At 36.2% G+C, this 26319-nt stretch overlaps 1 protein-coding gene across 4 annotated transcripts in view; it reads left to right on the top strand.

Moving 5' to 3' along the window:
* Positions 1-25824, top strand: part of ANLN (anillin, actin binding protein) — a 61067-nt gene extending 35243 nt beyond the window's left edge. For 2 of the 4 annotated variants that reach the window (XM_070787843.1, XM_070787841.1), the window contains exons 16-25: positions 424-472; positions 565-621; positions 1430-1468; positions 1880-1901; positions 2827-2930; positions 3673-3726; positions 12338-12424; positions 15694-15801; positions 20445-20617; positions 23497-25824. In XM_070787843.1, coding sequence (XP_070643944.1) covers positions 424-472; positions 565-621; positions 1430-1468; positions 1880-1901; positions 2827-2930; positions 3673-3726; positions 12338-12424; positions 15694-15801; positions 20445-20617; positions 23497-23620 — 817 coding nt within the window. In that variant the 3' untranslated portion in view covers positions 23621-25824. The remainder of the gene's footprint in view (positions 1-423; positions 473-564; positions 622-1429; positions 1469-1879; positions 1902-2826; positions 2931-3672; positions 3727-12337; positions 12425-15693; positions 15802-20444; positions 20618-23496) is intronic. The other 2 variants (XM_070787844.1, XM_070787840.1) reach the window with 1 other exon arrangement.
* The last annotated feature ends 495 nt before the right edge of the window (positions 25825-26319 follow it).

The raw sequence follows: 26319 nt of genomic DNA, 5'->3' as shown, positions 1-26319 counted from the left end.
TGATATTTTGAAGTGTTTTAACATATATATTTACTATACACACACATACACACACATACAAAATCTGGACCATAATTTTTTAATATATGCTTTAAATCTATGAATGTACTTAACATTCAGTCTCTGTGTAAGACATTTGTATTTAGTGTTACAGATTTATTTTGAAAGTAGAGTCAAAATCCAATTTAGAAAAAAGTTATTTTTATTATTTAAGATCTTGAGTTGTAAAAACTGAAGAAAATGTTTGACTTGTATTACAGGGGAAAAATTGACTGTTCTTACTAATTTTTATATTCTTTAATAATTTATAACTATTGTCTTTAGTTTTAAAGTATAGTGAATTCCTTTACTCTCTTGTAATTCTTGTAACAGTATTTATGGCATCATTTTTAATGGCATAATTTGGTATTTTTATTTTTCCAGGCAAGATGTGTCCAATGACTTTGAAATAAATATTGAAGTTTACAGCTTGGTAAACAGTTACAGCTTTCTAAAATTACTAATGGTGTGTTTTTCTTAAAGGAATCAGATTTTAAGTTAAATTCTGCTTTAATTTGTATGTAGGTACAAAGGAAAGATCCCTCAGGCCCTGATAAGAAGAAAAAAGCATACAAGTCAAAGGTGAGAATGAAAGAAACCCAGTAAAAATATAATCAGAAGTACGAGACATAATGTCAGTTAAAAATTATGTATATTTTTAAAGAATTATCAGGCTCTTGGGTCATTTTTATGCCTCAGATTTCTAGTTACTGCATTTATTAGATATGAATACTGAGAGTAAACTTACAGTGAGTGACCATAACCCTAATTATAAACTACTGATACACCCAGGCTAGAAATTCTGTTTTCTCTATATCTGCTTGACAACTAACTTTATAATGTGCTATGCCTAGTTGCTCAGTTGTGTCTGACTCTTTGCACCCTCATGGACTGCAGCCCGCCAGGCTCCTTGGAATTCTCCAGGCAAGAATACTAGCATAGGTTGCTATGTGCTCCTCCAGGGGATCTTCCCAACTCTGGGATCAAACCCAAGTCTCCCACATTGCAGGCAGATGCTTTATTGACTGATCCATCAGAGAATCTCTTTAAACTTTTCTCAGGCTTTTCCTCTGAACTTTTGTCTTACAAACTCCTGTAAGCAATACTTAAGAATGATGTGATTGCTATAGGCATATGGAATAGAAGCAACTTAGTTTCTGTCCTTCCTAGCCTTTGCTTTTTTGTTCTTTTTCTAAATCATCATTTAAAAAATTTTTATTTAGCTTTAATGAAAAAGGAATAACAGTATGGGGACAAACCTTAATAAAGGACTCAGGCAAAATGTATTGATATTGAAGAATTGTTTTCTGTGTGGCAGAATCTCAAATTAGTTTTAAGTTCTGAACCGTAATGTTTAATAGGAACTATACTAAGTTATCTTTTTTTCTAGGCTATTACTCCTAAGCGACTTCTCACATCGGTAACCACTGTAAGTAGAATTTTCAAAAAATTGAAGTTCCTTGAAAAATCTTCACCTTCCACATATACTGCCCTCAATTTGGGAGACTTAAGTTCTATTCCTGGATTAGAAAGATCCCCTGGAGAAGGGAAAGGCTACCCACACCAGTATTCTTGCCTTGGGATTCCATAGATAGACGAGTCTGGCGAGCTATAGTCCATGGGGTCACAAAGAGTCAGACACAAGTGAGTAACTAAAACTAACCATTTCTACACCCTTAGCACTTTGGAAATCTTTAAAATATCCTAAAAGGAAAAAATAGTGTTTTCTAAAATGTAGTCCTTGCAGTGTTAAACAGTTTTGTACTTACTATTTAAATCTTTGTATCATATAAAGAAAATAACACGTTCTTCTTCACGCCTTTTTTTTTTTTTTTTTTAGAAAAGCACCCTTCATTCTTCAGGTGAGTGGATCTTGAACTACTTGAAACACTAGAATAAGGAAAAAGAACTAAGCAATCGAATACTTATTTGTGTAACCCTCTTGATTTGTAAGTATCTACTTTAGTCTCCTTTGAATAATATTTTCTTAGTAACCTGTAAGATTACTAGCCAGAATAGTCTGCTGTCAGAAACCACCACAGGCCACCAAACTGCACATTATTCAGCCTCTAGCAGGCACTGCACATGGGATACCAGCCACTTTACAGCTGCAGCAAGTAGTATTACTCTTCACCACAGCTGCTCTTGTTCTGTAGATTTATTTTGTGCTGTTCACACTGTAGAGTTTAACTCTTTTAATTGTACTGATCATGACAATTGTATCATGTCAGAAAAACATCTTTCTAGTTCGCTGGGAACTGGGGTGCCAGGTAAGCCAGGAAAGACTTCCAGAGTAGTGTTAGGCCAAAATTTTCCAAAGAGGGTTAGGGTTGAGCTGGTTTCCCTCGTCTTTGGACTTTTGATCTCTGCTTCTTGGCACAAGAGAATAGCTGAGAAGAACCACGCAGATAAAGTCCTGCTGCTCGTTATGTTATCCTAGACTATAGCAGTAAAGTCCTTTCATGTCTCTTATAGGAAAGTTGCTTTTTACGCACGTATTTTTAGGTTCTGTATCTTTAAAAACATCTGCCTCAAATGTTAAGGAGTGCTTGTACCTCATTTAAGTTAAATATAAATACTTAGCAGTTTACTTTCATTAGGAAACATGTTAATGTTTTAGTCCCCCTGCCTTGCCCCCCCATATTAGAAATAAAGGAAAATGAAGCAATTTTTTTTTTTTTTTTTCCTGTGGCAGTTTAATTTCATTCTGTTAGGGTGGGGTGAGCAATTGTTATTTTATATGTACCAAAGTCACTCTGAACTAAACTTCGTTTCGTTTTTCTTTAGTTATGGCCAGTCTTAATGCTGTGCGGACCAGCAACTTTGCCCTTGTTGGATCTTACACTCTGTCATTATCTTCAGTAGGAAACACAAAATTTGCTCTGGACAGGGTAATCCAAATTTATTTATTTATTTACAGAAAAGTTAGGTCAATGGAAATGTCCCATTTCAAGTATTTGAAATCTTTGGCTGAATGTATATGCTCTTAGAATTGTGTATGTTAATTGGATATAGGTTTATATGCATGATATGTTTTTTGATGTTGGAAGTATTTCTCCCTTTATCTTAATAGTTAAGTCTTCAAAGCAGTATATATTGGTTTATTCTAAATGTCAATTCTGACTAAGAAAGTATTGCTGCTTGCATATAGATGTTAAGCTTACAGTTTTAAAACAGTATCTTGCTCATTTAAAACCAATATTTTGACATGATTAACATTTTTTAGATTTAGTTTTACAAAATAGGGAAAGATAGGTTAATTTCTTGGAAAAGTACTTATGAATCTAAGGGATTTCTTTCCCATACTTTACTCTCCAAGTTTAAGCCTTCATAGTTTAAATCTTTGTAATATCACTATTGAGCGCTTTTTACCACACTATAAGGACTAAACTTTTAATAGCAAACAAGACCATTTTAAGTGGTAGAAGAAGTAGAGGCAAACTTCAGTCCTAGGGTTGGCTCCTGCTGTATAATACAGACTATTTAAAAATACTATAAGAAATTTCTGTGGTCAGAATATAGAGATGTTTAAAAACAAATCCACATAACTTTTAATTTAATAATTCAGCTAGATTAACAAATTGAGTGATTCTGGGTCTTTTTTCTCTTTGTCTTTTATTTTGTTTGTTTTAGATAAATTATGATGTAAAAGAGCGAGAGCTACTGGGCTATATGTTCCAGGAAAAGGTTGCCACATTTTCTTTGCTTAAAACTAATGAGCTTAAAAATTGGTCCTTAATTTTTGGCCCTTATGTTTTTGTTTTACTAACCACTCTCATGTCTTCTTGGTTATTTTGAATAATTAAGGACATTATGTAAATTAGGCTTTATTTAGACCATTGGGCATCTTTTTCTTTACTCTCATAATTCTTTAAGGCTTTCTTTAAAAGTTCTCTAGTTTTTTTTTCAATGTATGTTTGGTATTTGGGCTTTTATCCTGTATTCTTTTTTTTCATGTTACTATTCTTTAAGATTCTGCGGTCACTTCAACATTGATTTTCTGGGTACCAAAATGCCAAATTTAATAACTATCCTAAAATTAAAATTTACTCAATATTGTTGACTTCCTACCTATTGAAAGACCTATCAGTGATGTTTTAAGTAAAAGTAGAAAATTTTTATGGTCTTAATTGGCTAATAGGTATGTTGCTATGTAGGTGATGCTGTTTATTAACTTTAAAATTAAAAATCATTTAATGCTAAAATTATACTAAATATAATCATATATTTTAGAAGTTTTTTTTTTTTAGAACTTTTAATATCCCTGTGAAGATCAATCACAAGCATTTTGTGGGTGTATATAGAAATGCTCGGAGAAGGCAATGGCACCCCACTCCAGTACTTTTGCCTAGAAAATCCCATGGATGGAGGAGCCTGGTAGGCTGCAGTCCATGGGGTCGCTAGAGTCAGACACGACTGAGCGACTTCACTTTCACTTTCCACTTTCATGCATTGGAGAAGGAAATGGCAACCCACTCTAGTGTTCTTGCCTGGAGAATCCCAGGGACGGGGAAGCCTGTTGGGCTGCCGTCTATGGGGTCGCACACAGTCGGACACGACTGAAGCGACTTAGCAGCAGCAGCATAGAAATGCTAATTTGCAAAATACTGGATAGTGTTTTTTATTTTATTTAAAGTTCTTCAAACAATATTTGCAAATTAGGGAAACATAAGAACTGGAGTTCTGTGAACTGTATTCCTTACTCAGTGTTGTCATATAGCCAATTTCTATGTATGTACAGTTTCATTAATCTCTAAAATGAAAAAGATTTCAATGACATGTTAAATATAGACTGCTCTCTAAAAAATTTGTTCACTGCCATTTTAGTGTCACACAGATTAAAAATAAATTGTGATATGTTCATTCTCTTAATGATTTTTTTTGTAATTATAGCTAAAGTATCCTACCTGAGTATAAAATCACTCAATTTAATTGGTTTGTGTTCAGTACTGTAAAGTCTCTTCCTGAGTCAAATACAATATAGATGTAAAATTTGTCACAAGTATGCTTTTTTGAATAGCAGGGGGAGGAAATATTTGTTCTAATATCTTATAGTTGATGTAGGAGAATGAGATAGTTAAGTTTAGATGTTCTTTAAATTGGTGGGGAAAATGGATGACCTTCTGTACACACATAATAACCTATTTGATTAAATTTGAGAGAGTAAACAAGTCTCCTGTGTGCTCCCAGAGACCATCAGTGCAAGGCAGCGTTTGCTTATTTTACTGTGTCTTGACCAGTAATGATAAGTCACAGCATTGTCTCTGAGATCCCCTTCAGAATGCAATTTCTTTTGAGGTTAGTCAGACTGTTGACTCTACAGATATAGGATAGTACTAATAATGAATTCCCTGTCGGTATTCAGGGAATTCAGTCGGTAAAGCATCTGCCTGTAACGTGAGAGACCCAGGTTTGATCCCTGGGTGAGGAAGATGTCCTGGAGAAGGAAACGGCAACCCATTCAAGTATTCTTGCCTAGAAAATCCCATGGATGGGGGAGCCTGGTGGTCTACAGTCCATGGGGTTGCAAAGAGTCGGACACGACTGAGCAACTTCACTTTTCTTTTTTAAGGTTATAGATATCTGATGTAGAGACTGGCATTCTGGAATTTAAATTATGAATCTCAATGAATCACACTTTCAGATCCTTTCTTTGAATAGAGAATCCAGAATAGTCATAGGTTTTACTGTACTTTTATGGATAAAGGGAGAAGGATATCCCACAATTCATCTTCTGACTTACAGAAATCTCGTAGATATATGTACCTTCCAGGAAAAAGAGATGTCAGTTTAAATAATATTAGGACAAAAAACTGTAAAGTAGAACAACTGACTAGCATTGTAGAATTTTGAAGTTGTAGGAAGAATGATTAGGTATTCTGGTGTGTCCAAAGCTATCCTGGTTTATACCTGTTGGCCTGGTGTGATTATTAACAGGTATAATTATTCTCACTCAGAAGTATCTTGGTGTATAAGAAATTACAAAGTAACCCTGATTATAGAGTACATTTTACACCTGTTAATAATAATCCTTGAGGTGCTGATAATTTTAAAAGACACTTTTTATTAAACAGAAAACAGAATACGATCACACATTTTCACTTCTCCACACTTGATAGGGCGTAGTAACATTGACGTCTGTGAATATTCTCAGTTCACTTCAGGACAAGCTTCTCACCAAGAATATTGTCTACTTTTCCCAGCTTTTCACATTTTCTTCTCATCTTTCTGAGATTCTTTTTACAGGAGCACTCTCTTGGCTAAATGGTAGAATTCTCTTAATTAGCATTGAGAGGCTAAGAGCTTAACACTGACAATATGGAAAAGAAAATGGTAAGGAAATTTATAACTAATGCAGTTAATGAGGCATATGACGTCTTGACCCTGATTAGCATTGTAGAATTACATTATAGATGCCTTTGAAGTTCAGAAAGTTGAAAGTTTATTTTATGAAATTAGTCTGTTGAAATTATACTTTTTGGTCAAGAATTCTCCCTTTTTATCTTTATTAGGGTGGAGGAGTAAATTTTTATAAACTAACCTTCCAGTTAAAACTTTCAAATTTAGACTGAACTATGATTATTCAAACCAGAGTGTCCTTCTTTTTCACTGGGCAGCAGGAATGACAGAGTTAATCATTCCCCTTTCTATCTTGACCCAGAAGTCAATATCACTTTAAATATTTCTCCAACTGAATTTTTCTTATATTTGTAATCTTTAAATTCATAATTATTTTATATTATCACACATACTTAAGCTCTTTTATTATTTAAAAGATACTTTTGGCCTGAGGTCTCTTTGCTAAATATTAATATACTGGTGAGAATGATTTATTTAAAATATTTATGTGAATATTTTCATACAAGATAGAAAGCGTGATTTTATTTGGAAGAAAATACCAATCCCTCAAACTTCCAAGCAGTAAAAGCAACAGAGTCTCAATTTAGGCACTTAGTTTTGTCTGTCAATTTATGCTCCATGTATTTTAAAGCTATGCTATTGGGTACATAGATACTTAAGATCTTCTTGATGAATTGTTAACACTTTATCTTTCTGGTAGTCATCTTTAAGGTCTATTTTGTTTGTTATTAATAGAATTACATCAGCTTTCTTATGATTAATGTTTGTATGGTATATCTTTTTCCATTCTTTTTAATTTTTCCTGGACATGCCATGTGGCATGTGGGGTCTTAGTTCCCCAACCAGGGGTCAAACCCGTGCCCCCTGCAGTGGAAGGGCGGAGCCTAACCCCTGGACCACTGGGGAATCCCCTCTTTTTCCATTCTTTATTCCTAACTTGTCTGTGTTCATATATGTCAAATTTATGTCTCATAAGCATATTTTATGGTCATGTTTTGTTACTGTTAAACAATTTTTTGTCTTTTCATTAGAGTGTTTGATACATTTATATTTAATGCAGTACTGACAGGGTTCAGTTCAGTTCAGTTGCTCAGTCATGTCCGACTCTTTGCGACCCCATGAATCGCAGCACGCCAGGCCTCCCTGTCCATCACCAACTCCCGGAGTTCACCCAGACTCACGTCCATCGAGTCGGTGATGCCATCCAGCCATCTCATCCTCTGTCGTCCCCTTCTCCTCCTGCCCCCAACCCCTCCCAGCATCAGAGTCTTTTCCAATGAGGCAACTCTTCACATGAGGTGGCCAAAGTACTGGAGTTTCAGCTTTAGCATTATTCCTTCCAAAGAAATCCCAGGGCTGATCTCCTTCAGAATGGACTGGTTGGATCTCCTTGCAGTCCAAGGGACTCTCAAGAGTCTTCTCCAACACCACAGTTCAAAAGCATCAATTCTTCAGTGCTCAGCTTTCTTCACAGTCCAACTCTCACATCCATACATGACCACTGGAAAAACCATAGCCTTGACTAGACGGACCTTTGTTGGCAAAGTAATGTCTCTGCTTTTGAATATGCTATCTAGGTTGGTCATAACTTTTCTTCCAAGGAGTAAGCGTCTTTTAATTTCATGGCTGCAGTCACCATCTGCAGTGATTTTGGAGCCCCCCAAAATAAAGTCTGACACTGTTTCCACTGTTTCCCCATCTATTTCCCATGAAGTGATGGGACCGGATGCCATGATCTTCGTTTTCTGAATGTTGAGCTTTAAGCCAACTTTTTCATTCTCCTTTTTCACTTTCATCAAGAGGCTTTTGAGTTCCTCTTCACTTTCTGCCATAAGGGTGGTGTCATCTGCATATCTGAGGTGATTGGTATTTCTCCTGGCAATCTTGATTCCAGCTTGTGCTTCTTCCAGCCCAGCGTTTCTCATGATGTACTCTGCATATAAGTTAAATTAGCAGGGTGACAATATACAGCCTTGGCATATTCCTTTTCCTATTTGGAACCAGTCTGTTGTTCCATGCCCAGGTTGGGTTTAGTCTATTACAAAGCAGGCATACTTACACTACAGGCTAAATCTGGCCCTTGGCCTTTTTTTTTTTTTTTGACAAAAGTTACTTTTGTCACAATTAATGAACTGATATTGATATATTATTAACTAAAGTTCAGCAGCCTGTTTTTGTAACTAAAGTATTGAAACATACTCTTGCTTTTTTGCTCTGTAGCAACTGTTCTTTGTTCATTTGTTTTTCCTCTCTTGACTGCTTCTGAGTATTTTGGTAATCATTTTTCTTTTCTGTTGGCTTTTTAGCTGTACCTCCCTGTATTGTTTTTCAGTTATTACTGAGAATTACAATATGCATCTTTAGCCTATTACTGTCACTACAGTCTACCTTGAAATACAATTACACTTTATGTACCTTGCAAGTGTTAGAACCTTGCATTTGTCCATTCCATTATATTTTACTTCTACCCTTGTTATACACCCCAATGCACTGTTATTTTTTCAATCAATTTTTAAAGGAAATTTAAAAGTATTGTCCTTTGTATTTACCAGTTGTTATGTTCTTCATTCATTTCGTAGAGTCAGACTTCCATGTGGGATTATTGCCTTCTTAGGAAGAAGTTTTTTTGTTTTTTAATTTCATTGTAGCATAAGTCTGCTGGAAATGAATTCTCTAACTTTTGTTTATCTAAAAATGTCTTTCTTTACATTGTCTTCATTTCTGAAGGACTGCTAGACTGACAGGTTTTTTCCTTTCACCCATTCTTTTAAAGTTGCCATTTTATTGTTTTCTGACTTTGTTTCTGATCATCAGTCAGCCATCAGTCTTATCTTTTCTGTTTTTTAAAATTTCTATTATCTTTATTTTTATTTATTTGGCTCTGGTGTGTCTCCACTGCTGCTCACAGGCTTTCTCTAGGTGCGGCAAGCAGGGGATACTCTTCATTGCAGTGTGTAGGCTTCTCGTTGCGTGGCTTCTCTTGTTACGGAGCATGGGCTGTAGCTGTGTGGGCTTTAGTAGTTATGGCACATGGGCTCTGTAGTTGCGGCTTATAGGCTTAGTTGCCCTGAGGCACGTGGAATCTTCCCCAACGGGACTGAATCCCTATCCCCTGCATTGGCAGGCAAATTCTTAATCACTGGACAACCAAGAAAGTCCTGTTTTAATTTTTTTGTCTGTGCCAGTGCAGATTGTGGGATCTTAGTTTCTTGACCAGGGATCAAACCTGGGTTCCCAGCAGTGAAAGCACCAAGTCCTAACCACTGGACTGCTAGGGAATTCCCCTTTTCCACTGTTAATATTTAAAATTTTTAAAATTTGAGACACTTTGACCCTAATCTGCCTAGGTGTGGTTTTCTTTGTCATGCTGGGTCATTTCTTTTTCATCCTAAGTTAATGAACTTTATGGAGCTCTTTCTAGTTCATGTTTTATAAGTTTTGGCAAATGCTTAGCCATTATCTCATCAAATATTTCTTCTGCCTTGTTTTTTATTCTTTCTAGGACTCCAGTTGAATTGTATGTTGGACTCTTGATTATGTTCCTACAGATCTATAGCCCGCTTTTTTTGTTTGTTTTTAATTTGTTTTTTCTTTTGTGTTTCATTTTGGGTCATTTCTGTTTACCAGTCTTTGAGTTCATGTCTTTTTTTCTAATGTGCCCAGTTTCCTGTAAAGCCTATCCAGTGAAAGTCTATTCAATTTCAACTTTTTTCTTATTCTAAAATTCCCATTGGGATTTTTTTTTATATATATTCTTTAGAGTTTCCATTTCTCTGTCGAAATTCTCCCTTTTCTCACCCATTTTTGTCCTTCTTTTCCTCTAAATTCCATAACAAAATATAAATGTCCTTGTCTTATCATTCTAACAACTAGATCATCTGTGGACCTGCTATTGACAGGATTTGTTTTCTTTTTATTAAAGGCCACCTTTTCCTGCTTTTTCATGACTTGTAAGACTTTTAAACTGTAGGCTAGATGTTAATATTATTAAAAAGCAGTAGAGTCTGAAGTAGGTGGTGATAATACCCTTTCGTCTCTTAGTGTAATCAGTAGTGGAGCTGAAACGGGGTTTTGTTACTTGGGGTCAACTCTTCTGTTTTATTTTTTTGCTTAAGAAGCAGTTTATTTTTTACAGTTCTGCAGACTAGAAGTCCAAAATCTAGGCTTTGAAGTGGGTGGGTTCTTCTGAAACCCTCTCTTCTTAGCTTGTAGATAGCTGTCTTAGGTGTCTTTCACATGGTCTTTTCTCTGTGTGTCTAAATCTTCCTCTATTTATAAGGACACAATCATATTGGATTAGAGTCCCTCCTGATGAACTAATTTAACCTTGGTGACCTCTTTAAAGGCCCTATCTCCAAATATAGTCACATTTTGTGGTATTGGGAGTCAGAACTTCAACATGTGATTTTGGTAAGGGATGGATGGAGAGGGGATGCAGTTCAACCACAGCATGGTTAAAGCTGTAGCATGAGTTTTAGGATTATAAATGTTGGAACCATATTTGTTTCTAAAAAATAAGAAAAAACTTTATGGGTATAGAATGATTCAACTTTAAAATAAGCAATACAAAATTCTGTTTTCAATAACTTGTTGGTTTTGTAATTTAGCTTATGTTTATTTTGGTTCAAAGCAATGTGATTCCAATGAAAGAATCAGATTCCTTTTTACTCATTCCTCACTAAATGGTTCTGGACACGATGGCAACGTGAGATTTCCATTAAAATATTCATCCTTATCCTCACCATTATCATCAAGCTAACAATTATTACCTAATGACTATTTTAAAGAAAATTTTATTTGGAGGAAGATTGCTTTACGATATTGTGTTGGTTTCTGTTGTACAACAACCTGAATTGGTTATAAGTGTACATATATCACCTTCCTCTTGAGCCTCCCTTCTTACCTAATGATGATTGATGTTGAACATTTTTTTCATGTGTTTGTTGGCAATTTGTATTTTGATTCTTTTGGATAAATTCTGAGAAGTGGGGTTGATTTATTTTATGATAGTTCTGTTTTTAGTATTTTGAGGAACCCTCATACTGAAAAGATTTTCATTTTGATGAAGTTTGTCTATTTTTTCTTTTGTTGGTCATACTTTTGGTATTATATTTGAGAACCACTGCCAAGTCCACAATCACTGAAGTTTTACTCATCTATTTTTCTTCTAAGAATTGTATGGTTTTTTACCCCTATATTTAGGTCATTGATCCATTTTGAGTTAATTTTTGTATGTGACATGAGGTAGGGATCCGACCTCACTCTTTTGCATGTGGCTGTCCAGTTTCCCCAGCACCATTTGTTGAAAATACTGCTCTTTCCTCATTGAATGGTTTTGGTACCCTTGTTGAAAATCAATCTGGGTTTATCAATGTGTGGGTTTATTTCTAGACTCTCAGTTCTATTCCTATGGTCTGTATGTCTATCCTTATTCCAGTATTACACTGTTCTGATTACTGTAGCTTTGGATTTGAAATTGAAAAGTACGACTTTGAAGATTGTTTTGGTTATTTGGGGCCTCTTGCAATTACATATGAATTTGAGGATTAACTTTTCCATTCTGTAGTTCACTGTTCTTTGTTGCTGAATAATATTATACTGTTTAAAAAAGCCAATTGGTTTATACCATTTTCTATCAAGTATGTTCTGTTGATAGAGAATGGATAAACACATGTATTGTCTTCTTAAATCTGTTTTCTTTATCACATTAACTTGGGACTTAGGGTTCTGTTTTTAATCAGGCTCTATATTGAATGAATTTATTCTTCAGAAGCATTTGTTGCTAAGAAACCAGTGGCTTTTTGGCCACCTACTTTATATTCCAGCTTTAGAAAATACCATGTTTTCAAGGCATAATATTCTTTATTCATGCTATTCATGATTTAAACATGTTTTATCAAGAAAACTTTTACAAATAATTTGCTCTCTTTCCTCACAGGTGCCCTTTTTATCTCCTTTGGAAGGTCATATTTATTTAAAAATAAAGTGTCAGGTGAATTCAGGTGTGGAAGAAAGAGGTTTTCTAGTAAGTAACATCACTGGATCTATATTTATATTTTTTTCCATCTTTTGAAGTATAGACTTGGTTTCCCATAGGAATGAAAGTCTGTGTGACTAAGCAATTAACTGGTTCAGTAAAGGTCTGTTGCATGACCCCGCTATGCCTGTCACTGTGCTGGTGTTGGAATGTAATGGGCTGCAAAACATAGTCCCTCCACTCAGAAATTTGTAGTTTAATAGGGAGAAATACAATGCAGTACTGTAATGGGAGAAAGCATGGAGAGCATGGATGCAGACTGGCAGGACACCACGTCTTAGGTATGTGTGGGAGGGCTTACTGGAAGCTATTGGAAGTAACTTGTAAACTGGCAGCTGAACAAGTCAGCCAGGGGAAGAGAGGAGGGAGATGTGCTCCAGATGAAGGAAAAGCACGTACCGTGGGCTAGAGGCCCCTTCCCTCTCTCGCCCCCACCAGAGAAATACATGACACATCTAGATAGAGGCAGGTATTTAGAGTAATGCATTTAGAGTCAGAATGTGTGTGCGGAGGAAGGGCAGTGAGGCAACTGATTGGGGCGGGGGAAAGTGTATTTAGGAGAAATGAGACCAAGTGTCTGAAAGCGTTTTAATGACTTTAGCATGAAGCCAGTGGGGTGCTCTTATACAGTTTTAAGCAGAGGACTGACATCAAATTGGGAGTTTAGGAAGGTCGTTCTGACTGCTGTGTGGAAGTAGACAGGGGAGTGAGGACCTGAAGAAGACTAGCGAGGAGACTGAATTACTCCTTGAGAGAGGGGATGGTGGCTGACAATCTGGGTGGAGTGAAGGACTCATCGTGGAGGGATGGAGGAGGAAGGGCAGACCTTAGTGGTTTGTTTGTAGGGGTGGAGAAGCAGAATTAAGAATGTCACCCAGATCCCTGCCTTGCACAATTTGTTGGGTGACTATACTGAGATTAGGGACCCTGGGGAAGGAGCAAGTGTTTGTGTTTGTGATGGAAAGTGTTTTTTCCCCAAATTTAATTGTGGAAAATTGCAAACATACAACAATGTTGTTAGAATTTGAATGCCCGCATACCCAGCATCTAGGTTTTGCTGTTAACATTTTTTACTGTCCTTGCTTTATCATGTACCTACTACCGAGCTATCCTTCTAGCGAATCCTGAAAATATATTTGTGGGGCAGAATTTCAAAATATATCGTGGACATTAGCATGTTCCCCTGAATCCTCAGTATCCATCCCCTGAGTTTTTATACAGGCATACATCTATGTAACCCAGATTTCTATTAAGTACAAAATACTGCCCCAGAAAGTTCCCTCATGTCCCTTGTCAGTCAATCCCCACCCAAGGGAGAAAGTTTTAATGGTTTAAGTTTTAAACGACTTGAAGTTTAAATTCCTAGAGACATGTTTCAGAGGTTTGAGTTTGGTACTCAAGATAGACATTTTAGATGAGATGAAGGTTTGGAAATCTGCAGCAGAGTGGTAGTATTCAAAGTGCAGGCAGACTTGAATAACCAGGAGAACACTGACATTTAAGCCACAGACCTAAGAAGAGAAGACTACAGGGCGGGCAAGGGATAATTTAGTATCATGGTTGCCAGGGGAAGAGAGTCTGGAAGAAGGAGTGATCAAGTTAGATAAGGATTTATTGGAGACTGTTGGACTTATTTATGAGATGGTCATTCTGGTCTTGCCAGGAGCAGGAGCTAGATTGCAAATGTGTTATAAAGGGTGTGGAAGATGAAGAATGAGAGTGTAGAAACTCTTTGAAACAAAGTTTGGCTGCAGTGGGGTAAAAAGAATGTGGTACTTGCAGAGGTATGTAGGGTGAAAGAAGGATTTTGTTCACATTTTATTAGGACTGAAGAGACTTGAGTGTCTGTAAATTCAAATGGGTGGCTTCCAATAGGGCCAGAGAGGGTGAAGATAGAGGCAATGGGGAACTTGCACTAGGGTTAAGGAATAACGCATGGAACAAAGTCATGAGAGTGAGAGCAAAGAAGATCCAAGCCACGGTTCATGATCTTGTACAGAATTACACTTTTTCCATTATCAGAGGAGAAAAGTATGTGTGTAGAATATACAGAAGATTGTGGGTGTGGTACAAGATGTAGAGAAGATCTAATAGCTTTGGTTTTCTTTGTGAAGCAAGAGTTTGAACTGTATGACAGATATCACAAACCAATTTGTAGTTGCTGACATAGGGTATGGAAGGAAGAGCTAGACTGTACAGGAAGTCCAAGCTGCCAAGATGACTGTAAATCAGACTTCGTAGCTTTTACACATGTAAATCCAGCAGATGGCACTAGATATTCTTGGAAGAGTGTTTTTGTAAATACCAGACTTGAACATAGTGTACGCTTACTGATCTTTTCCTTTAATGTAAATATAATATTTCCACATCTTGCTTTAGATACCTTTAGCATCTGATAGACTCTTATGCCAACTGGTTCTTTTGCCTATAAGGTCTGACCTGTTTAACTTTTGAGCTGGGCTTTTAAGTAGTTTAGAGTTATATCTTTTCAGGTTAACTCTGTCTTGAATCCTAGAGCCCACTCTTATTGCATCCACACTTATAGAAATGTGGTAAAAAAAAAAAAAAATTGCTCAGGACTCCCACAGATAACTTCTGTCCCCTCTCTAAATTGTGCCTTTTAATTACTTCTAACCTCTGTTTAAAAATAGAGGTAGTAATTGAAATTAAAGTTACTTGGTGCAGTTTTCTTTCCTGATGTGCCAGGGGCAGCTGAATCGAAGGAGACTACCAACCAGTGAAACTCTAAGTGATTCTAAAATGGTGCTTGTCTAGCTCTGCCAGTACTGATGAGCGGCAAGAAAAGTACATTCTGCATTAGCAAGAAGGTTCCAGTTCTTCTTTGTGATTGTATATTGTCATTTAATTTCCTTGGCCTTCAGTTACCCTAGCTATAAAAATGAAAAATCTGTCCTCTTGTTATTTTTCTCTGATTATAGTAGGGAGTAATGATAACTTGGTATTATTTTTATCTATCAAATTTTTCCTTTTCTATTACCTTCGTAATGTAAACACAAAAGGGAGCTGGTGAGTCATTTGTACTAACTTTGCTCTTGAGATTGAAATAACAAGACTTCTGGCCTTGATACAGAGTAGAATAAAAAAAATTAAACTTAAGTACTTTAAAAAAAAAGGAAAAGAAAATCATGCAAGTTGATTTTGAAGTATGAAATATGTCAACATACTGAAGTTTAATGTGTAGAAACATTTAATTGATCCTCAGGTTTCTAAAGTCAGTATTTCATTGACTTTTTCAGACCATATTTGAAGATGTTAGTGGTTTTGGTGCCTGGCATCGAAGATGGTGTGTTCTTTCTGGAAACTGTATCTCTTATTGGACTTATCCAGATGATGAGAAACGAAAGGTAATACTAATACTGATGGTCAGTGGTGAAAGCCCTGACTGACTTTCAGGTAATATTTTATGCAAGTGTTCCCTGTGGCCATAAGCCACCCAAATTCCGCACTCAGGTTTATTTACTAAGCCATTAAGATATAGTGAGTGTGTGTGTATATGTGTGTGTGTGTGTGTGTTAGAACTTTATATCTTGTTCATTCCCTGTGATTTGACCACTCTTTAAATACCTTAAGGCATATATTTTTCTTTTTTTTTTTTCTGGAATGTTTTATAATATTTTTAATTGATTTTTAGTCAGAAATATGTTAAATTCACTTTTGTATTTTATTAACAGTTGATTTACCTAAATTTAGGATAAAACAGAAATGGAAAACCACCATAGGAATATTGTGATTTTAGTTTGTTTCTAAAATTTTATAATAGAATTTTATGTAATACATTACGTCTTATTTTTTAAAAATTTAATGTTATTGCCCAAGTGTGATAATTTATTATCCAAAGACTGGAAAATAGAAATAAGCAGAATAATAAAGTAAACTCATCTATAAAAGATAACTACTGTTCACATTTTGGTTGTAGATCCTTCTAAATTTTTAAAATGTATACTATATAATAATAATAATTATATATCCATTTATGAATCTTTTTAAACAGAAAATATCATATCTTTTTTAACTTGATTTTTACTTGATAATGAACGTCCTGATACCTTTCCACATAGGTAAAAATATATCTATGATATTACATTAGATAACTGTATGTGTTACATTGTAGCCATGTAAAATTTTAAGATTTATTGTGAAATATTTGGAACATTCAAAAAAAACATAATTTCCACCAGCCTCTGTATTATCAGTCCAGTTGAAGCTCCTTATATAATTTTCTCTCCTTCACAGAGATAACCCCTATCCTAAAATTATTTTGTTCCCATGTATTTCTTTAAATTTTTTTATATGTGATATACATAGATCAGATCAGATCAGATCAGTCGCTCAGTCGTGTCCGACTCTTTGCGACCCCATGAATCACAGCACGCCAGGCCTCCCTGTCCATCACCAACTCCCAGAGTTCACTCAGACTCACGTCCATCGAGTCAGTGATACCATCCAGCCATCTCATCCTCTGTTGTCCCCTTCTCCTCTTGCCCCCAATCCCTCCCAGCATCAGAGTCTTCTCCAATGAGTCAACTCTTCGCATGAGGTGGCCAAAGTACTGGAGTTTCAGCTTTAGCATCATTCCTTCCAAAGAAATCCCAGGGCTGATCTCCTTCAGAATGGACTGGTTGGACCTCCTTGCAGTCCAAGGGACTCTCAAGAGTCTTCTCCAACACCACAGTTCAAAGGCATCAATTCTTCAGCGCTCAGCCTTCTTCACAGTCCAACTCTCACATCCATACATGACCACTGGAAAAACCATAGCCTTGACTAGATGAACCTTTGTTGGCAAAGTAATGTCTCTGCTTTTGAATATGGTATAAGCAGTGTATTATTGCAGTTGCGTATTTTGAAACATTTTACAAATAGTATCATACTGTGTATAGTGTTTTGCAACTTGCATGTTTGAATCAACATGATTTGTGAAGTTAGTGTTGGCTGGTGTGTGTAGCATGTACGTAGCTCTAGTTTGCAGAGCTTTACCCATCTTTCTCAGTACTGAAATACTCCATTATAAGAATGCATCACAATCAATTTATACACTTCTCTTATTTATGGGCACTTGATTATTTCAAATTGTTGTTGTTATAAACAGCTCTGCTATGACTTAACTATATGGACCAGTGCTCTTTCTTTATTTAAATTGGCGTATAATTGCTTTGCAGTGTTGTGTTAGTCTCTGCTGTACAATAAAGTGAATCGGCTACATGTATACTTATCACCCCTCCCTCTTGGACCTCCCTTCCACCCCTAACCCCCATCCCACCCATCTGGGTCATCACAGGGCACCAAGCTGGATCAGAGCTCTTTTCTCGATTTTGTGTCTAGTAGCAGAATCTCTGGTTTGTAGGGTTTTATACGTCTTCAGTTTAGCTAGATTTTGTCTGGTGAATCTTGAAATTGGTTGTATAACGTTCTGTTCCCACCAGGAGTTGTCAGTGTTCCACATCCCAGCAACATTTGTTGTTTCAGCCTTTTAAACTCTGATTGTGATAGGTGTAAAATGTTATTTTACTGTGTTTTTATTTTAATTTTCCTTGACTGAGCATTGAGCAAGCATCTTTTCTTATGTATTTTGGCCACTTGTTTTTCTAGTCTTTTGCTTGGCATATGCTTTAATTTATCCTTATAGTATCTTTTCATAAACAGAATTTTTAATGCTAAGATAAATCTGTCAGTTTATTATTTTATTGTTTGCTTTTTTGTGTCTTAGTTAAGAAAACCATCTCTATAGTCATAAAGAATATACTTCCTTATGACTTCTAAAAATTATAAAGATTTATGTTTAACATTTAATTTACCTGGAATTGATCTCCCCCACCCCCCAATCTGGAAACCCCATTGTGCCAGCATCATGGGATGATCCATTCTTTCCCCACTCATCCACATGCTGTTTCTGGCATGTATCAAGGTATCGTTTTATATGTGGGTCTATATTTAGGCTTTCTATTCTGTTTTCTTTGGTCTGTATCTCTCATTCTCAATTACCATAGCTGTAAAATAAATCTTTAAGCCTGGTAAGATAACTCTCCTAAGTTGTGTTTTTATTCAATAGTGTATTTATTCTTTTACTTAAACACACACACACATACACACAGAAATAGATGTACCTATATATTTAACTTTTTATAATTGAAATGTACCCAGAAAAAGAGAAATTAGTAAGAGAGAAATACCTTATTAATTTCCTTGTTTCATTTATCCTCCACAGCACACTTTTGTTCTCATTGGTTTGCTAAGGTATTTTAAAGCAAATATCACATTTCATATTATATCATATAATCTGTGAGTCAAGGTTGCCAGTTCCTAGCATTGGTAGATATGCTAGGAACCCAAGGAAGCCAGGTTTCAGGCTAGCCTACCATTCTGCACTCTTCCTCATTGATTTTGGCCTATGAAGGTTTCTTTTGCTGTCTTGCAAGTTCAGTTATCTAGCATTTGGGGGGTTTTCAGAGGACTCTCAGACTACTTAGTTTTCCATACTTGCTGGAAACATAATGTTATTATTTGTTTTAAATAGTCCCCTACTACTGTCATTTAATTTGTTTCAATCTTTTCAGCGTTATGAAAAAACAGCAATTACACCTATATAAGAGTTCCCTGATGGCTCAGTGGTAAAGAATTTGCCTGCCAGTGCAGGAGACAGGAAGATCCCTTGGAGAAGGAAATGGCAACTCCAGTATTCTTGCCTAGGAAATCCCATGGACAGAGGAGCCTTGGCAGGCTATAGACCATGGGGTCACAGAAGAGTCAGACATGACTTAGCGACTAAACAACAGCAGTACCTATATAAACATCTTCTTGTACCTATATATTTACTTAGGATAAATTTCTTTTAGGTGAAGTTGTATGGTCTGGATATGTTCATTTAGAATGTTTTTTGATCACTGTTATTAAATTATCTACCAGTAATAGATCATTTTATGCTTTCACTAGCAGTGTATAAGAATTTGTTACCCCCAACCAATCAATATTGGTTATTACTATTCTTTTCAGACTTGGTCAATCTAATGTTTTAAAATGATATATTTCATTCTAATTTTTTTTTTTTTAATTACTAATACATTTGACACTTTGATTGGCAGTTTCTAAATTGTTTGGGCCCAGGACTTCCCTGGTTAAGAATCTGCCTGCCAATGTAGGGGACATGGGCTCAATCCTTGGTCTGGGATGACTGCATATGCTGTAGGCAACTAAGCCCATGTGCCTCAGTTACTGAGCCCACATGTTGCAGCTACTGAAGCCCCTGTGCCTAGAGCTTGTGCTCTGCAGCAAGAGAAACCACTGCAATGAGAAGCTCAGGCACCACAATGAGAGAGCAGTCCCTGCTCGCTGCAATTAGAGAAAGCCCGTGCATAGGAACCAAAACCCAGTACAGCCAAAAATAAATTTAAATAAATAAATAAATACATTGTTTGGGCCCATGCTTGTCCCTTTTCCCATTTTTCAGCACCATTTAGTCTTGCAATTTTTTATTTATTTTTTTTTTATTCTCATACTGTAGGAATGACATGGCTTCTAAAAATCCAAGGCAGTACTTTGGCCTGATCTTTTAGAGATACATAAAAAATATTTACAGATGAAATACTATGTCTAGGTTTCTATTTGTAGAAAGGGAAGAAGTAAGAGGGTTTGAGACAAAAAGGGTTGAATGTTTGTTTCTATTTGTTAGAACTGATTAATGGGTACATGGAAACTTCTTATGCTGTTCTTTTTACTTTGTATCTATTTTAAGTTTTCCATAACAAATGGTTTGTTTTTTAAGCTGGCTAAGATGAACAGTTGACATTTTTGGTTTCTATTTTTATATCCAGGAAGAAATAATCATAAATATTAAATATGTTTCTCTAAATACAGTGTAATTAAGTTTTAACTTCTAAATTAATGGTTTTCTTATTTTAAGTTGGTATCAAGTTGAATACTGCTCAGTGCTTGCTGACTTAAATGGTCTTATTTATTTTCTACTAATCATATTTTTTAAAAATTTGTTTTAAAGAATCCCATAGGAAGATTAAATTTGGCCAATTGTACCAGTCGGCAGATAGAACCAGTCAACAGAGAATTTTGTGCAAGACGCAACACTTTAGAATTAATTACTGTTCGACCACAAAGAGAAGATGACCGAGAGACGCTGGTCAGCCAATGCAGGGACACACTCTGTGTAACCAAGTATGTATTGGGTTATAAATGTTTCTATCAACTAAGTAATTGATTGCCCACTATGTCCTTAACACTGTGAGAAATATCAGAGACTGTCTTTGTCTTTGAAGAGGGTATGCTTTAAGAATGAGAAGACAAAACACATACACAACAGTAAGAGAGGAATGTAATAACAAAATTAATATAGCTAAGAAAAACACAGCATTCAACTTATGTCTTAGTTTATCATGTTTTCCAGCATACTTACAGTTTAGCCATTTTCGGGGCAGTTAGCTAATATTCTTTGTGTTAAGTTTGAAGATTTCATGTGTAATTGGTAAGTCAAGTATTATTTAAAGAGATTTGACACATCCCTGCCTGTCCCTTCCCAAAGTACCAAAGTACCTTCCCAAAGTACTTCACTCTACTCTGAAAATTTCTGGTTGGTGATGGATAGAATAAACTACTGGGAGTGTCAGTTTTTGTTAACCCTAAACTTAAGTATAAGATGCAGAAACTTATTGCTAAGGGTCTAAGATTCTTTTGCCTGAATGCCCAAGAGAAGCTTGCACACCAACTTCAATGTAAAAAATTGTGATTAGGGACAAAAGTTAGAATTTGACAAAATCTCTGTTAATCAGATTGTGGCTGAATATTTCAGATAGGGAGATGGGTAGAATGGCTCCATGAGTTTCTGATGTGGAAATGTCAGATAGCTTAGGCAAGAGACACTCTATTAAAATAGAACAAAGTTGCCCCAATACCGCCATTTTGTTTTAAAACAGAGAGAAAGGGGACCCGTTCCATGGGAATTCTTGATGTCTAGATTGCTTTTAGATTAATTTAGTTCATTCAGCTCATCCACTCCTTTCCTTTGGGGGTCTTCTGTGCAGCAGTGACCTCATTCAGGACAGGAGAGGCAAATTGGATTTATAGTCACTTTCTTTAGTAGCTATCCTGTCTGTGGCCATAGTCAATAAGGGAACCAAACAAAATTCAGTCACCAAGTACTTCCTGACCACCATGGCCCTTATAAACATTACTCACATTTTTCATAAAATCTTCTTTTACTTGTTACATAAACCTTCCCAGATTTCTCCTTCGACCTTCTCCTATGGTGGAAATAGTTATATCACATATTGTTCTAATTATGCTGTATTTCACTTGCATGTAATTTTTCTCATTATAACATTATCATAATTTGAGTGGACCAAGCATTTGAGAGAGGCCCATTCTCAATTCAGTCTTGACTGACTGAGTCTTTTAGCTTTGCTTTGTGGCTTCTTAAAACTTATTTCACTTTTTGATCATACCTTTTGCAGAGTATATACATTTTACAGTTATACATTCTCCTTTGCCTTATTTATCTGTTTCTCCCCAGGGCCTTTCTGACCTGTGCCTTTTATCTAAATTTAATGTATCACATTTTTATTTCTACAAACCAACCTTGCTGTATTTCCCTCCAATGCAAAGTATTTATCATCTGATCAGTAGTGCCTACTTTGAAATATAGATTAAACATTTGAACTAGAAATGCTTCATCACATGGCAAAGCAGTATTGTGCAGTTGAACCCTGAGAGGTCAACAGACCTAGATTTAAATCCCGACTCAGTGACTGACTGATGTAGGTTTAAATCCCAACTCAGTGACTTACCAAATGTGACTATGGCAAGGTATTTAACTTTGCTGGCTCTCTGAAATCTCCTGTGTCATAAGAGAAGAATAAACTCCACAGAGTGACAATAAAGGTTAATGAGTAGATCTACTTAGCGTGTTGTCATACACACGGAATGAGCTCAACAAATGGTCGCTATCTTTATTGTAAATGTGTTCCCTCCATTTACTAATAGATGATCAACTCAGGGCTTAATCATGCTTATACCATTACTAGTACCAATGTGGAGAAATTATAAAGATGTAGAAGTATAATACAACAACTTTCTAACATCTGGCTGTAGTCTAGAAGAATGGTCTGGCTTGTGACTTAGGGAATTTCCCTCTCCCCTACCTTCACCTGCCCTGTCAGCTGTTCAACTTTTAACTGAATATGGATGTAAAGAAGAGATTCCTGGTGTGAACAGAGAGACTAGGGTAGACAAAATCTTAGGATCTTTAGATCACTTATTGTAAATACTGTACTCTACTAACACAGTGGGGCAAAAAAAAAAAAAAAAAAGGAGACTATAAAATAGTATTATCTGTAAGGCCAGGTGAAAGTCCGTGAGTCTGTGGAGCTCCTGGGGAGCCTGAGTCAGGGATCTAGAGGGTTGGTCCCCATATTCAAATCTGTGGTGTGCTTGTTCTTCTAAGAGGTGACCCACCCACCCTCAGTGACTGTCTTGGCACCAGCAAATTGTCCAATCATATCACCTGTGCAAGATTAGTTACTGTCTTTGATGTGAAGTTCCATCATTTTCTAAATGTGATTGGTGTGAGTTATGGCTCAGCTAACCAATCTGCAAGATGATTTTCTTTTATTGTAATTGGAGAAGCACTTTACTATGGATTCCTGATTTGGCATCCATTAAAAGAGGGCAAGGAGAAGGCAATGGCACTCCACTCCAGTACTTTTGCCTGGAAAATCCCATGGACGGAGGAGCCTGGTGGGCTACAGTCCATGGGGTCTCGAAGAGTCAGACATGACTGAACGACTTCACTTTCACTTCTCATTTTCATGCACTGGAGAAGGAAATGGCAACCCATTCCAGTATTCTTGCCTGGAGAATCCCAGGGAAAGGGGAGCCTGGTGGGCTGCCGTTTATGGGGTCGCACAGAGTTGGACATGAGTGAAGTGAATAAAGAGTTACTCCTTTTACTGTTTAGGCTCCCCTCACTTTACCCCACAGTAAGAGTACTTGGAGGTATGGAATAGGGGAAAGGATCCTGATCTTTTTGTTTGTTCCTGTAGGAACTGGCTATCTGCAGATACCAAGGAAGAACGGGATCTCTGGATGCAAAAACTCAATCAAGTTCTCGTTGATATTCGCCTCTGGCAGCCTGATGCTTGCTATAAACCTATTGGAAAGCCTTAAACTGTGGGACATTTCCATGTCATATAGAGGTTTTCTGACGTATGTCATAAATGTATCTTAAGAGCATCAGATTTGCTGGTTGCATTTTATGCTTTAAATACAAAAGGATATGTGCCAATATTCATTCACTACATATTATGCAGTATTTATATTTTTTGTATGTAAAACTTCACTGGATTTCACTTCTGTTATTCATAAATGATTAGTAGAAAAAAATTTATTATAGTTGATTTTGCTAAATTTTAATTTAAAAGCCTCATTTTCCTAGATATCTGATTATTCAATTATTCATGATAAAACATTTGTTTTAAAGTAAGGAATTTTGAATTGTCTCCTTAGAGCTGTGGGTCTCAAAGTAGAAAGATCTTCCATGATTGGAGACAGAAACCTCCGACTTGACCATTCTTTCTCTAGCCTGAGTACTTTTTTCTGAAGATTGTGGTCATTTACTGATCATGATATATCTTGTTTCTAGAGCACTGAAAAAAATTCTAAGGGACTTTGCAGAAACATTTTTAGTAATGGAGGTAAGAACCTTTTAAAAATAGCAAATGCATATTAGTTTGAAGCTTATGGCTGCCATCAAATAAGACATGTGGACATGGGGGATATTGTGTGAGATTTGGGGGTTAAATGTTTTATTTAGAAGACTTAATCACATGGTTTATATTTACTCACTTACTATAGATGCTGTGTGATGCACATTTCCATGGAATACAGGCTTTTAAAAATAACTATTTTTGCTATATAGCTTACAGGCTCCTCAAATATACCTGGCAAATTACTTCTTTCTGCTCCTGTAATAAGAATAAATGTAAATTTGAAGACTCTTTATGTAAGAAAAGTAACCCTCACCAAGCTGCTATGGACTAATACTTTGCTTGCCTAAATCCGTGTCTTTTTTTTTTTCACATCCATATATGACGGTGTCTAGAAACCCATTATGAAAATCACTTGAAAAACTGTTAAGTCATATATTACCTTTAAAAGCCTAATGCCTTTTTTTTTTCAATTATAAAAGATTATAAATGTAAACCACAGGCTCACCTTTAAGTACACTTTCAATTTCTTTGAATTGTTAGTTATTGATGGCCTCATTTATAAACACTAAATTCTGTCACCTCCTGTCATTTTATTTTGTATTCATTCAAATGTGTTTTTTCTTGTGTATATTATAAAACTATATTTTATTATCTCCTACGTAAATAAATACTTGCAAATGACTTAAGGAATTAGCTGTTTAAGAAATACTATTAAATTGTGCTGTACAACTGCTCTGCATTCTAGGCTGTGGACTCCCTCAGGGAGTTGTACTGACTTCGTGAGGATATTTCACCATCTTTTTACCTCTAGCCCAGAGCTTAGCTCATTGTGTGTTCTTAGAGTCCCTGTTGAGTGAGGAGGTGGGTGAAGGATCCATTTCTGAGTCAGTTTGATGGTACTTGGACGCACATCTGAGGAGACAGAGGATGATTCCCAAGTGCTTAGCAGAGACTGAGTAGATAAGTAACATCACCAGCCAAAACAGGATATAGATTTGGTGGGATTGGTGACAGGTTCCCTTTTATTTATTTGTAGGTTTGTGTTATTTTTGAATAAGTGTTATACGTCATTATTCAAAAATTCAAAAGACAGAGAAGTTAAGTGAAAAGTATGTCTTTTCCTCTTGTCACAACCACTTTTGCCTGTTTTGCAGTGTCCTCCTAGAGAGAGTCTGTGCATATTATTGATTCATCATCATATTTCTTTTCTTTTGTTCATTAAAAATATTCCATCCCAACCTAGAGATTGTCATACTGAATGAAGTGAGTCAGACAGAGACAGAGAAATATGGCAAGACATCCCTTGTATGTGGAATCTACAAAGAAATGATACAAATGAACTTACTTACAAAACAGAAACGGACTCACAGACCTTGAGAACGAATTTATGGTTGCTGGGGTAAAGGATGAGAGGAAGGGATAGTCAGGAAGTTTGGAATGGACATGAACACACTGCTATATTTAAAATGGATAACCAACAAGAACCTTCTGTATAGCACAGGGAACTCTGCTCAATGTTATGTGGCAGCCTGTATAGAAGGGAAGTTTGGGAGGGAATGGATACTTGTGTATGTACGGCTGAGTTCCTTCGCTGTTCACCTGAAACTATCACAACACTGTTAATCAGCTATACCCCATTACAAAATAAAAAGTTAAAAAATATTCCATCTGTACTGTTTAAGAAAAAAGCCCAAGAGTATTCCTTAGCAGGCATTATATTTTAGTATATGTTAAAGGGGTATATAAACCTCAGTTTTAGAAGAAATTTAAGGTGATTATGGAACATATGTTAGAAGTATGTCAAACAGTAGAAAATACTGCTCTGAAAATTTCAGTGTCGTCTGCCTGGGGTGCGGGGGCAGATGTTGAAACATTAGAGTCAATACAGGGGTATGATGTGGAAAGAGAAGCCAGGACAAAAAGAACATGATCTTTAGGGAAGAGTGAAAAATGAGTGACTAACAGTTATCTTCCATGAAAGAAATACAAGGGCGATGTCTGCGGAGACCAAAGGAGGATCTTATGATCTGACCACAAAATCAAAAAGTGGGTTAAAGAAAACAGGTGAAATTTGGAGTGGTCAGTTCGATAAAAGGTTCAGCTGAAACATCAAGTTACAGCAAAATCCACAGAGGAAAAGATTGACAGATTTGATTG

The sequence above is a fragment of the Bos indicus genome, chromosome 4, assembly GCF_029378745.1.
Source record: "Bos indicus isolate NIAB-ARS_2022 breed Sahiwal x Tharparkar chromosome 4, NIAB-ARS_B.indTharparkar_mat_pri_1.0, whole genome shotgun sequence".
NCBI classification, from domain to species: domain Eukaryota; kingdom Metazoa; phylum Chordata; class Mammalia; order Artiodactyla; family Bovidae; genus Bos; species Bos indicus.
Note: the sequence above shows the minus strand (reverse complement) of the source record. Positions and strands in the feature narration are given on the sequence as shown.